The sequence below is a fragment of the Cupressus sempervirens genome, chromosome 3 (genome assembly GCF_028749045.1).
Source record: "Cupressus sempervirens isolate cs-2001-9-10 chromosome 3, ASM2874904v1, whole genome shotgun sequence".
Lineage (NCBI taxonomy): Eukaryota > Viridiplantae > Streptophyta > Pinopsida > Cupressales > Cupressaceae > Cupressus > Cupressus sempervirens.
Window position 1 is genome coordinate 557505897 of NC_143120.1, and position 14232 is coordinate 557520128.

General features: G+C 36.0%; 1 protein-coding gene across 3 annotated transcripts in view; it reads right to left on the minus strand.

Moving 5' to 3' along the window:
• Positions 1-13756, minus strand: part of LOC149567640 (inactive purple acid phosphatase-like protein) — a 191807-nt gene extending 178051 nt beyond the window's left edge. For all 3 annotated transcript variants that reach the window (XM_089820892.1, XM_089820891.1, XM_089820890.1), the window contains exon 1: positions 12959-13756. In XM_089820892.1, the coding sequence (XP_089677018.1) occupies positions 12959-13299 (341 nt within the window). In that variant the 5' untranslated portion in view covers positions 13300-13756. The remainder of the gene's footprint in view (positions 1-12958) is intronic.
• Between the last annotated feature and the right edge of the window lie 476 nt (positions 13757-14232).

The window sequence follows — 14232 nt, forward strand, 5'->3', positions numbered from 1 at the left end:
TTGTGGCTTGAAGTATATTTTTACTCAGCCAAACCTGAATGTACGACAAAATCGTTGGATGGAGTTTTTGTGTGATTACGATTTTGAAACTCAAACATCAAGGGTAAAGAGAACGTTGCCACAAATGAGAAGGCACAAGATAATAGTTTTGTCATTGGGAGTGGATTTGCGTTACTGTATCTTAGAGGCTTTGTCTAGTGACACATGGTATTAGGAGGTTAGAGCGGAGATTGAGTTTGGGCATACCCTTGAGGGTCAGTTTTCAGGTTATTCCTTGGAGTCCGATGGACTACTGCAACACTCAAAGCACATTTATGTGCCAATGTCAAGAGATCTTTATTCCTTACTTTTGTCACTGGCACATTTTGTACCGTATTCCGCACATCCTAGTGTCAAGAAGATGCATGTTAATCTTAGATAGTTGTACTTTTAGACAGGGATAAGGCGTGATGTTGTTGATTTCATTACTTGATATGATGTTGATTTCATTACTTCATTACAGAGTTGCCTATGTCATCATGTCATCACGATGCTATTATGGTGAAAATAGACAAATTGTCCAAAGTGGCACTTTTTTCACCCATGAGATCATCATACACAATGGCTTCGGTGGCTCATGTTTTCTTGGAAGATATTGTTCGGTTGTGTAGGGATCATTTTGGATAGAGATCCAGTATTTACTTTAGCATTGTGGACGTCTCTTCAGCATGCTTTGGGTGTGCAGCTCAATTTTAGTTTGGCTTATCACCTAGAGACAAATGGACAGACTAAGTAGGTGAACCAATTTTTGGAAGGCATGCTTCACATGTACGTAATGGACCGACAAGCAAGGTGGGAGGACTATTTGTATTTGGTTGAGTTTTCTCTTAATAATAGGCACCATAGTTATCTCGGCATGTCACCTTTTTCAGGTGTTGTACAATACACCATATCATAGCCCTTTGAGTTGGGCTAGTTTGGAGGACTAGGTAGTTTTCGGTCCTGAGATGCTTCAAGATATGGAACAAGAAGTGGTTCGTATTAAAAAGTGGTTACTACCTAGGAACGGCAGAAGTATACAGATGCTCATAGGTTGGGTCATCACTTTCTATTGGTGACTAGGTGTTTTTGAGAGTTTTGTTGCAAAAGAGCCCCATCCTTTATGGAAAAGGCTCTAAGTTAGTGGTGCATTTTGTTGGGCCTTTTGAGATCCTAGAGCAGCTTGGCTAGAGCAGCTTGGTCCCGTTGCGTATCACCTAGCGTTGCCATCTAGCCTTTCGCACATCCATGATGTTACTCATATTTCTATTTTGAGATAGTATGTTCCTGATGTGATCCATGTACTTGATTGGGATGCTTTACAGGTTAGAGGATGGCTAGCAGGTAAAGGTCCAATGGAACCCAAGTGATGAGACTTCAGCTACTTGGGAGGATGTCACATGGTTGAGAGATGTGTACCCTTATCTTTTTGCAGGTTTCCAAGAGTAATCCTATATCTAGTGAGGGAGGATATATTGCCTCCCTTGTTTGCATCCTATTCCATGGCTTATTTTTTATTCGAGAGAAACTTTGATATATTTTTGTATTTGCATTTGAGATGCTTCAATGACTTTACATTATTTTGATTGCCAATATCATGGTTGATAGATGTTGGATGCTATACTATTCAGTTTGATCATATCTGCATGATGATGCCTGTAATGTGACATGATGCCTTATGATGATGTCTGGTTATTTTGTATTTTGACATGGATTTTGTTTATGATTATATGATGGATATTTTGGACTCATAATTGATGTACTTGTGCTACGGATATTTATCTCCTTCTTGCAATGAACTCATATTGTGATGCAAATAAATGATTTAGATGGATTGTTTTAATAAATTTAATTAAATGATTTATTACACGATTTCATGCATTTGTATATATATATATATATATATATAGAAGGATACTTTATAGGTAGAGGACAGCCACCTTTCTTGGAGCCCATCCACATTCTTCAACATCAAAGGTGGGATATAGAGTGGGTAAAGGTCCAATGGGACCCGAGTGAGGAGACTTCATTTGCTTGGGAGGATGCCACACGGTTGAGAGATATGTACCCTTATCTTTTTGCAAGCTTCCAAGAGTAATCCTATATCTAGTGGGGGAGGATACAGTGCCTCTTGTGTTTGCATTCTTTTCCATGGCTTATTTTTTATTCGAGAGAAACTTCAACATATTTCTATATATTTGCATTTGAGATGCTTGAATGACTTTACATTATTTTGATTGCCAATATCATGGCTAATAGATCTTGGATGCTATACTATTCAATTTGATCATATCTGCATGATGATGCCAGTGATGTGACATCATGCCTTATGATAATGTCTGGTTGTTTTGTATTTGGACATGGATTTTGTTTATGATTATATGATGGATATTGTTGGACTCATTATTGATGTGTTTGTGCTACGAATATTTATCTCGTTCTTGCAATGAACTCATACTATGATGCAAATAAATGATTTAAATGGATTGTTTTAATAAATTTAATTAAATGCTTTATTACCCGATTTAGCACATTTGTTGCTTGGCTATATATATATATATATATATATATATATATATATATATATATATATATATATTGCATTTATGCTTGATGTCGTTTGTTTATTGTATAGGAATTATATCCTTGGCAGTGGCACATGGAGTTAGTGATTTGGTCGTTCATATTAAGCCAATGTCATCCCTGTATGGGTGATGTATTTGTTTTGAATAAAGTAATAATCCCTTTAGTTAATTGGCAAAATTTGGATTCATTATGCATTTGTGTCTACGCCCGTGAATTTGTCCGTGCATTTAGGACTCCACGGTTATTGCAGAAAATATTAATTTAATGCGACAAAATTGTTTAAGGAAAATTTTATATTGATTTAAAACTTATTTTAATTTATCGTAGTTAAATTACAAGCAATTGGATTTGCCTAATTTAAATGGGAAAAGGGGGCCGATTGATTATTAAGTTGTCTTATTAATCTAATTATTAAGTCACTTTGGAAAAGTGTTTATATTGGCAAAATGAACTCTTTTAATTCATTATTCACTTGCCTATTTCACCTTTTGGCGATGAAATTGCTAAAACATCTCATGGCAAAATCTTCTTTTGCTCATTGCAAGAGATTGGCTCAACGGATGGCCGCGAGATTGGTCTCGTTGGATTTATAGCAAGGAAATCTCTATTTATCAAGTGTTTCATCGAATTCGGCAGGCTATTTATTTTATCATTGCATTTTCGGTTTTACCCTCTTGGCTGCAAGATAGGGCCTTCTTGTTTTATCATTTTCTCTTTGTTTTATATTACTAATTGCTTGGAGGTTGAGAACTAGTGTTCCCCTTCATTTGCATGCTTCAATTCGACCAGATTGGGCAAGTTCGAGCATATGTAGGTTTCGATGGAGTTATGCTACTAAAGTTTGCGTGCAAGCTTGTAGCTCAAATTTTATTTGATGGTATTTGATCCCATTTGGGATGTGTGTTTTTTATTTCATCGATTTTAGACAACTTTGAATTATTGACTATTTTTATGTCACCTCATTTTGCATGCCACCCAGATTTTGCAGGTATTTCTTGGCACATGTTGTGGTTGTAGATTTGAATGTATGCTATGTTTCCAATCTGGCCATGGTTTTATTATGTGTGCACTAGGAATTGTGTCCAATCTATACTCCCGGCAATATGCATGGTTGAGTGTATTTGTACTTGGTATTTTATTGGCATTTCTCATTCAACCCTTGTTTAGGTTCTTGATCTTTGTATAGTTGATTGTACCCACACACGAGCATGTACGCATGCGTGTGACGCGATCTTGCGAGATCTGAACTCCCGGATTTAGGCCAGTTGAGGTATTATTCATTTGGGGTTGGGTTGGGAATTTACATTGCCCACAGACACTCATCATGTGATGATGAGCATGGGTATGTAGGGTTCATGTGTAGAGTGGCTTCTCTCGTGTTTTCCAACCCGTAAGTGGCCAACAAGGTACCATGAAGAAGTTCTAACAAGTGAAAACTTAATTAACTAATGGGGAAAATAAGATATGAGACCTACCCACTCGAACACCCGCCGAGCATCCCGAGGGAGTCTATACAAGGGTAGTGTGTCCAGACGGTAGCCAATCTTCTGGATAAGTTGGTGCGAGGGCATAGTGTGAGGCCTCCTATCAAAGTTGAGTTACAATGCCAGGTATGTAGCCTCTTGAGGGAGTTGTACCATACCATATTAGCCTAGGCTTTTCGAAGCCAAGCGATTACACTCCACTAGAGTCCCTAAATAGTTATTCCATAGAGTGTCTGACCAGTGACCTATTGTATTGCATTGTCTCATGATCATGGGCTTGGTTAATGTAATCTTGTCTCATGATCATTGATATTAAATCGCGATTTTTTTAATATTAATTCTGTGATTTTCATGACATTTTTCTTTGAATGGTGGGCCACAAAAAAATTTTATATCCTAATTATTTTTTCAGGTTTTCGTTCCAAGTTTCCAGTCTTTTGGTTTCTAATATTTATTTTCAAAAAAAAGAAAATTAAAAAAGTTTTTTTTTACATTTTCAAAATCCTACTTAAAAACTCAGACAAATCTCTAAGTTTTGGAATCCTATTTTGTGCACTTGCCATTTGGAATCAAAATATATGTTGTAGAGCCAAAACCCTTCAAATAACGTATGTGTAGAAGTCCATGAGACAAAAACTTCCATTTTCATATCTCAGTCAAAGTATGCCAAAAGTATGTTGGACTCTTTTCGGATGTAGGATTGCAATCCAATTTCTACACCTACAGAGACAGGGCTGAAGCTTTCAGCTAAATTAGATTCACCGAGAGAGGATGAGTCAGCATTCAAGCAACTAGTGGCAGCCTTATCTACCTCACTGCCAATAGAGCTGACACCAACTATGTTGTTAGTAATCTTTCTCACTTCATGACAACCCCACAAGTTGAACATTGGGTTGCCAAGAAGCATGTGTTGTGATATGTGGGGGGCACTTTTTCTTTTGGCCTTTTGTGGGGAAAAAGTCAAGATCATCGGCTCATTGGTTATACAAACTCAAATTGGGGAGGTTTTATTGATGATCAAAAGTGCACTTTGGGCATATTTTCAGTTTGGGCATAGGTGTAGTCACATGGACTAGCAAAAAGCAACATGTGGAATCACTCTCACCTAATGAAGTTGAATACAGAGGAACAATTAAGACAGCTTACGAGGCACTTTGGAAAAGTTGGATGCTTGTCGAATTTCATATGCCTCAAGCAGGTCTTACGGCCCTCTTCTGTGATAATGAGCGAGTTCCAAAGTTAGCCATGTATCCAGTCTTCCATGAATGAACAAAGCATGTAGATCTTTGTTGTCATTACATCCACTAACTTGTCAAGATGGAACCGTGATGTAGCAGTCTATACACACTGAGGACAAGATTGCAGACATCCTCAGCAAGTCTCTTAATACAGAAAAGTTTATTAAGTTTAGGGGGCAACTTGGTGTAGTTGATAGAATGACCATTAAGGGAGGGTATTATTATATTTTTAATACTTTTAGTCTCTCACTATATTTAGGTAGTTTTAGTTAATGGTTATTTATGCTTCCTTTCTTTTTTGATCATTTAATTCTATTTTTAGATGTTATCAATTGCGCTTTTTTTCTTCTGGTAAGTAATAGGCCGTAGCTGAGAATTTTATATCATTACAAAATAAAATAATAGTACAACCTGCTAAATGCAGGCACTGGTAGGAAAGAAAAGAATAAAGAAAATCTCCAACCTTGTATGGGACTGACTTATTCAGTCCAGAATATATAGTTACAAGTCCCTCATATAAACATACTGGGCAGAATTGATGAGGGAAATTTGTCCTTCTTAAATTACTTTAATTAGCACATAGCAATTCTTGTCTCAAACTACCATAAATACAAAGAGGACCTTAGTGCTATCCAGACATAGTCGGATTTACAATAGAATGGGTTAAACATTAAAACAAGTAACAAAATACATAACATCCATCTGATCCTCCTAGCCTCTCGACCCATCCTCTTTTCTTTTCCTCCATCTTGTAAAATCAAAATTAGTCTTTTTTTTGGATTCCTGATGCCAAGTGCACAAAACGGGATTCCAAAACTCAGAGATTTGTCTGCATTTTTAAGTAGGACATGCCTTTGTACCACAAATGGTATTTTCAAGACAACCATATTCAAAAATCATTATCCTGTGTTGCTTCCAAGTGTTGTAATTGCAGTCATAGAACCAGGGATTCCCTTCCATCGTGATGTCGGTCAGAAAGGCCATCACTGAAACTGAATTTGTTGATCAACCTAGTGAAGACTCAAAAATCTAGACAGATAAAACACGCTAGACAAAAGGAAAATTTGATGAACCTGCAAAAAATTGTAAAAAAAATATCTTTTATTTCTTTTATTTCTTTTCTTTTTTTGAAAATAAAAATCAGAAACCAAAAGACTGGAAACCTGGAACAGAAACCCGATAAAATCAGATACAGGATTTTTTTTAAATTTGTGGGCCACTAGTCACAGAAAAATGATGCAAAAATTACAAAATTAATATTAAAAAAAATAGTGATTTAATATCCCCAAAAATGATGGACAGAAGAGACAAAACTGGCAGAAAAAAAAAAACTCTAAAAGTCCAACTGCCAAAAAATGTCAAAACAAACACAATAGTTACCACAAATCCCTAATGGCGTGGATGACTCCAACCATTCAAATCATTCAAGGATCATTCAAATCATTTCAATCATTCAAGGATCATTCAAATCATTCCAATTGTTCAAATCATTCAAGGATCACTTATCAATCATCACTCATGAACCCACCAAAAGTTTATCACTATCAAATCAAGTGAACAATCAAACAGAAAAACATATCAAATGAACATTCATCCAATCATCATTTGCCATTATATCAAACCAGCATCCATTAAATCATCACTCGTCAATCATCTAATGAACAATCATGTAATCATCACTCACCAATACCTCAAATCACACAATCAAAGGAACCCATTCAATCGGTCAATCATACAATTATCAACATTTCAATAACCACCAAACAAGTCCGATTTGAATAAAAACTCGAAAAAAGTACAACAATCTCAATATTATTGTATTTACTCTTTGTTAATCTGTCAGAAAGATGCAGCAGTACTGATATCTTCCCCAATTAGTAGCCCACTCCAAGCTGGCTAGCTTGTGGACCAAGAGGTCGAATTGACTTGCTTTGTCATTTCATGCTCTTGAGCTTAGTTGTGAGGAAGCAGTATTTGGGTGTCCTTCAATTAAGCATCCCGACCCAAGTTGGTTAACTAGTGAGCCAAGAGGTTGAATTGACTTGGTCGTTTCGTGCTCTTTGGCTTAGTTGTGAGGAACAGAATGCAAGCGCCCTTCAACTGCATAGCCCAACCCAAGTTGGTTAGCTTGTGAGCCAAAGGGACCAAATTGACTTGGTTGTTTCATGCTCTTGGGCTTAATTGGAAGGAACCAGCTTCCGAGCATCCGGCAAGCCTTCCCATTTAAGTCCAAATAATAATATGGTTGGCTGTTGGATATATGCTAAGAATTGGATTTTAATGCATTTGGGGTATTGTCAATTATGTTTTTTCAGAATGAATTTTTTGTATATGATGATAGATCCTTGATATTAGTTGATTAAAATTTTATCTAAATTGAATCACAATTGTTTTACTGAATACTATTTGTAAATAAATTATATTGTGGTGATTGTTATTTTGAGCAAAATCAGGCATATCACCCAAAAGCGGGCATTCTAGGCAAACCTTCACAATGACAATCACTTGGAGGACTTTGATTTTGATGCAGTCTTGAGTTGTGCAGATTAGCGGCAGCCATGTACTTCATTTTTTCTTTTTGTATATTATCATATCATCATTAAAAGCGAAACTATATGGCAGAAGTGTAGCCTTTCAGCAATTTGATATAAGTTTATAACTAGTATGTTATTTAGTATTTTTTAATATCACACACATATTGACAATGAATTAGCAAAGCACTTTGAATTACACATTAATTTTTGAATTTTGAATTAATGTCTCAATTGAACTCAAATATTATATATAAAGGTCCTATAATATATATGTGTATGCTTTATCCATGTTTTCATATGAAAGTTTAAAATTTCCCTATAAATTTTAAATTTTCCATAGATTTTCTATAGCCATCCCCCAAAATGGCTCGAAAAATCAGGGACACAGAAATGTATCCCTTATCCCAGAAACTTGAGACAGCATGGCTTTGAATACATTATACAGATCTAATTACTTTCCTTGTGGACTGTGGGCAGCAGTTCAGCAACTTGAGGACAAAACCCCTCAAGATATGAAATTAAAGGATTAAAAACTCCTAATTTCTATTGCTGTACTAAGGGATGAAACACCTTGATTCAAGCAGATTTCAAAAACAATTCAAAGACATTTTAGTAAAGATAGATCATTATAGGCTCAGGATAATTAATAGAAGATGCAAAGGAGAAGTCCCCTCTTACAAAATATATCCTAAATATTATATCTGAAGGAAACTGTTAGATCAGCATTTTCTCACGTTGATGTCAAATTTAAAATTAAATGTGCTGCTATAATTGCGAGTTAGATTTATAATAATTGCTATAATTGCTGCTATTATTCAAAGTAAAAAAATTATGGGATCATTACACTTGAGTTCTAATTAGTTCAATTAAAAAAATTATGGGATCATTACACTTGAGTTCTAATTAGTTCAATTAAAAAAATTATGGGATCATTACACTTGAGTTCTAATTAGTTCAACACTTATTATTTTATTAATGTATATCAGCAGGTCTTATAAGTATTATCCTGTTCATGTATTCCAGCACTTTTATCTATAAAACACAGCTTCAGATATTCTTGTTAGCATTCACTTGTTAATATTTTGTTGTAGTAGAATGTTCTTACTTTCAAGGCATCATTCTGTTTCTTTATTTTCTTAATTTAAATTGAATGAGGACATCACACAATTCCATTTATTTTCTCACATAAATATTGTCGTTGCTTGAATGGTTGAGGTCTCTTATAAAATAGTATTCTGACTACATAATGTAGTGATTGTGATTCTTATTCTTAAGATTTGGTGGGAAACATGAATTTTGTAAGAAAATGAAGGATACTTAACCTAATGGAGGATAAAGGACCTCCTTTTTGCAATGGTGATTACAAAGGGTTCTCAGGAAGAGACACCATGCAGACCCTACTGCAACTTGGGGTATCACTTATCCGCTCTACATCCAAATATCTGTGAGTTTGTTTCACTTACTTATGTAATATCAATAAGAAACTAGTTAAAAGCTAAGCTGCCTTTAACCTTGTATAAGAGAATCTAATCTGATAGTTGGACTGTGTGAACTTTACAGGATTTGGGACACTTAAGGAGAGCCTGCGCCAGAGATTCCCTAAACTTAATGTACAGACTAAAATGTATGTTAACGCATTCTCCTATTTAGGGCCACATATTGCACAAATTCCATTCTGGTATGGATTTGGGTTCAAGACAGCCTAGCTTTCCCTCAGGTCCAGCCTTGGCCTCCTGGGTCCCTTGCGGGTTTGTTCTTAACCAACCCAATCTGTGCCCGTATGAAAACTCAAATATAAGGCCAAAAATAGTTATAAATAATAGAGAATTGGTTCATGGTTGGAGGCAGTGTGAGTGCATCACACAGAAATAAACCTTCTTTAAATCTATTTGTCACTATAAATCATTGCAAATTGACACAACGATATCAACAATGTCATGTTGGTGTGCCAATCCAAGTAAGATTTCACTGCACAGAACATCAACATGATGTCTGTGCTTCCTCCTTGCACAATTCTTTAAAATTATAGTAGTGTCAATAGAGCTCAAAGAATTTTCTCCTGTCACAATATCAAACTGCACCTTTGTCAATCACAAGCCTGCATTGGGTGAAATCATCTTTTCAAGATTTGAATGTATTTCTTCATTAAGATTTTTTTTGCCATTAGACTATCTACTTAATATGAAGTTATGTTTAAGCAAGCTTAATCTCCTCAACCATGTGGCCTCTCTTTGACAAAGCCTAATCCCCTGATTATTTAAGTGTGTATAACTGTGGCATTATTTTTGTGCAAAATCAGCAAATCAAGCAAATAAATGGCAACTAATCCTGCACTATTGAACAATTTGGATCTTGGATAGAAGTGATAAAATAATAATAAATGACATCCACCATGAAGTCTCTTCTGGCCTCGAAAGGGCAAATTTGGGCTTGGCAGAAGAAGCTTCAGATTCCAAACTTAAAAAGCAAAAAAATAAAATTCCAGCCAGCTACATAATATAAAGATTTGTATTTACCCTTTTCATGGTGATATCATATTCACGTTTACATTTTCTATGTTGTTTATAACTGTGGCATTATTTATGTGCAACATCAAAAAATCCAGCCAATAAACGATGACTAATCCTGCACTATTGAACAGTTAGGATCTTGGATAGAAGTGGTAAAATAATAATAAAATGACATCCACCGTGAAGTCTCTTCTGGACTAGAAAGAGCAAATTTGAGCTTGGCAGAAGAAGCTTCAGATTCCAAACTTCCTCTCTGGTTTTAAAAAGCAAAAAAATAAAATCCCGGCCAGCTACATAATATAAGGATTTGTATTTACCCTTTTCATGGTGATATCATATTCTTGTTTACATTTTGTATGTTGTTTATAACTTTATAATGACAGGCACATGGTTCTCTCTTACTTTGTCAGATCTCCTAATCTGCTGCCCTCATTAAGGGAAGGGATACTACAAAGTAGCAAGGAGTGCGAGACTTTTGTAAGACTCATTAGTTGGCAGTAAAGCACTCCGTTCATACTCTCCCTCTCTCTTCTACCTTCTAAAATGTTAGGTGTTAGTTTAAAGGCATCCACACCAAGCTGTATATTCTTTATAACAAACTTGTAAAATAAGATTCAATGAGATGTATCGATCTACTTTTCATTTTTGTCCTGTTATTGGAAATATGAATTTATTTCCCTAATAAAATCTATGTACGCAATATACCATAAAATGATATATGGGTGGGCATTACAACTATACATGAAATATTTCACTTGTACACAATTTGATAAAAGTAAAGGAAAAAATAACTATGGCATAGTCTGCTGTAGATTAAAACCTGCTAAATATTTCTGAAATTTGATATGATCATTTGATTAAGGCATGAGAGATAATGCCATTATTTAAGATCCAATGCAATAGTGCGTTTGCAAATTTCTGGCAATGTCACAGTACTTGCCCTATTTGATAAATGCTTCTCATGATTCTATTGAGTTAATGATTAAACTGATAAGCTATTGGTACGTATATATTCTATAAACTGGAATTTACTAAATGAAAACATTCACGAAGACACTTCAATTTTTGATAGGTAGGAGATATTTTCAATAAGTTCATTCAGCATTATTTTAAGAGGTTGTTATCGGTAGGGCCCAGGGAACAAAAAGGAAACTGTTCCCGCTTCAGCTGGAAGATCAAAAGCTACCCAAAAAAATAAATTAACATGATTCCCAGCCTCTAACTAGAGGCATTTTTAATATTTTTTTAACTTTAAGAGTTTCAAGTGGTCATAGATATGGGTTTGGAAGAAAGGAAATCCACGGGCTCCAGCTTCCACGGAACTTGATTGTTGGTCTGGAAAGGCTTGACAATCTGTACATCAGAACTTTTAGCGGCAAGGCACGTTCTCCTATTTTTTGTGTCTCTTCTATTTATTAAAATTTTCTATTGTTCTTTGATTACATCAGCACTGAGCTCTTGTTATTTATGCTGTTACTGGCTCCTGTACTGATCTCTTGGTTCTCTTCCGGAAATCATTTGTATATATAGGTACCCTCAAAAATATGTGAAATGTACCCCTGAGCGTTGATGATGCATATTTTTGATCCCTAATCGTATAACAGATTTTGTAAAAGACTGGTTTCTCTAGTTTTTTCATTGGTTTCAATAATCATTTCTGAAAATAGTAAAGCATCACAATTTGAAACAACAAAGGGATATCTGGAGAAGATTATCAATGACCTTTGGGATACTGCACTTACTGGAGCTGCGGATGGCTTGCAAGAACCTAGCTCTTTCTGCTTGTACAACTTCATTTAGCAGCAGCAATAACCTGAACTGTGAAAAAAGTATTCTTTCCTGCTTGATGCTAGTGTGTGTTCGATGAAAGTGAACCCAGTAGATTGAGCTTAACTTTTATCGTGATCAGAGGCTGAGATGGCATTTGCGGGTTTGATTTCGAGCCTGTATAACTGTAGTCTCAAATTTGTATGATTAATAGGTTGGCCTCTAAAACATATTGGGTTGTCGTGTCAATGATAATGAGATTCTTTTGTAATCTGTATTATGACTGGTCTTTGTTCAAACTTTATGTCGCCTTAGAGTTGAATTCAGTTGACTGTAATATTAAAGATCTGTACTTCGTGGTGGCCTTTGGATCTTTGGATTCTTGTTTCTGTTGAAAATCATTTGGCCTGGAATTTCCTTTAAAGAAGGTGGTGGTCCCATTGAAACCGCTGTTTTATCGATCAACAAAACAAGAAATAATATTCTTAAGTAAGAATTATTTTAACTGTGACAGATTTTAATAGAAATGGTTTCAGGGGACGGCTATCTGGATTTGACTGATAAGGCACCAGAGTAAGAGTCGACTACGACAGATAAAGGCCACAGAGTAAGAGCTGGCTCGGTACTCATAAAAAGAAGTTGAATAAAGTAAGACTAAAACGTATCATGGATTTTGATGTGAATGTGATGATAATTAGTACGAAATTCCAAAATAAAAAGCGAAAAAAAGTGTTGGTTAAAGGCAGAGCCCTCCTGAGGTGTTCATTGACGAGTGACAACCCTAAGAGAGCGAAAATAAGACGAGAGGAGTGGAGAGATACCGCGCCGATGTGAAGGGTTGCATTGCGCGGATTTTGGCAGTGCGAGGGCGAGAACGCGGTGGGGCATCCCAAGCTCCTCCTACTCCCTCCTTCATCAGCAACACATTATTATTATTTGCATTATTGTCTCCCTCCCTCTCCACCACAGTCGGCTTCATACAGGATACGCAAACTGCGGCCCTCTTTTTCAAGTCCTCCTCCCTCTTTCTCAAGAAGAAAACCTTCATCCTCAAACACTCTGCTGGCATTGCCACTGTCATTCGCATTGCCAGTCGCTTCCTTTGCCTCTGTGGCAACACGAGCCGCCATTTGACCCCTCCTCTCATCATAGCGCTCTCCATTACTTTTCCAATCTCCTGTCCGTTATGCTGGATCTCCCTTCACCATTTCCGACCAAGGCAGCAGCCTCCCTGAGCCGGGAGCGCATGCAATGCAATGTAATAGTCAAGGGCAGCAGAAGAGGGTATAGAAGCGTACTAGGGGAACGGCAAGTGCGAGTGGAAGTTGGCGTCGAGCGTCACTTTTGTCTTCCTCCTACTCCCAATACTAACAATCACACTCATCTTCTTTGTTAAAAAATTCAAGCTTGAAAGCGCGCTCTTGGCTGTTGCTGGTTCAACTTGATGCTACTCACAAGGAGTGAGGGAAGAGCCCGCTCAGCACTCCGTCCCTTTCCAATCCAACGTAGACACCGATCCTCTTCTTCTCCCCACCTACATGAGTGGATCGTGTGTTCTTCCCATATGTTTGAAGGGTTTTCTTTTTTCGGTTTATGTGGCAACTAAACGGTGGTTCTTTAACTGAACGGTGGCAACTAAAGGTCTAAAATTTTAATGGTTCTCTGGTCTCTTTAACTAAACGGTGGCAACTAAAGGTCTAAAGGTTTAATGGTTCTCTCGTCTCTTGGGGGTGTTCTTCTATAAGTTGCTTTGGCTTTGTAAATGTTATTAAAATCTTCCATTCATTCATTCTATTATAATATTTCTTTTTATTAGATATCAAAAGAGTGGTTAACTAATATATGATTTTTTTAATTTTTTTTCATGTAAAATCACATAAATCATTTCAATCAAATTTTTTGAATAGTATGTAAATAATAGTTAACTATTATATGGTTAAAATTTTGATTTTGTTTGCTCTAAAATAAATAAATTATTTCAACCAAATTTCTTGAATAGTATATAAAATGTTATAAAATTAGGTTATGACCACTTTTTTATACACACACACATATATTATACATATATATGTATGTATGTACCTATGTACCTATA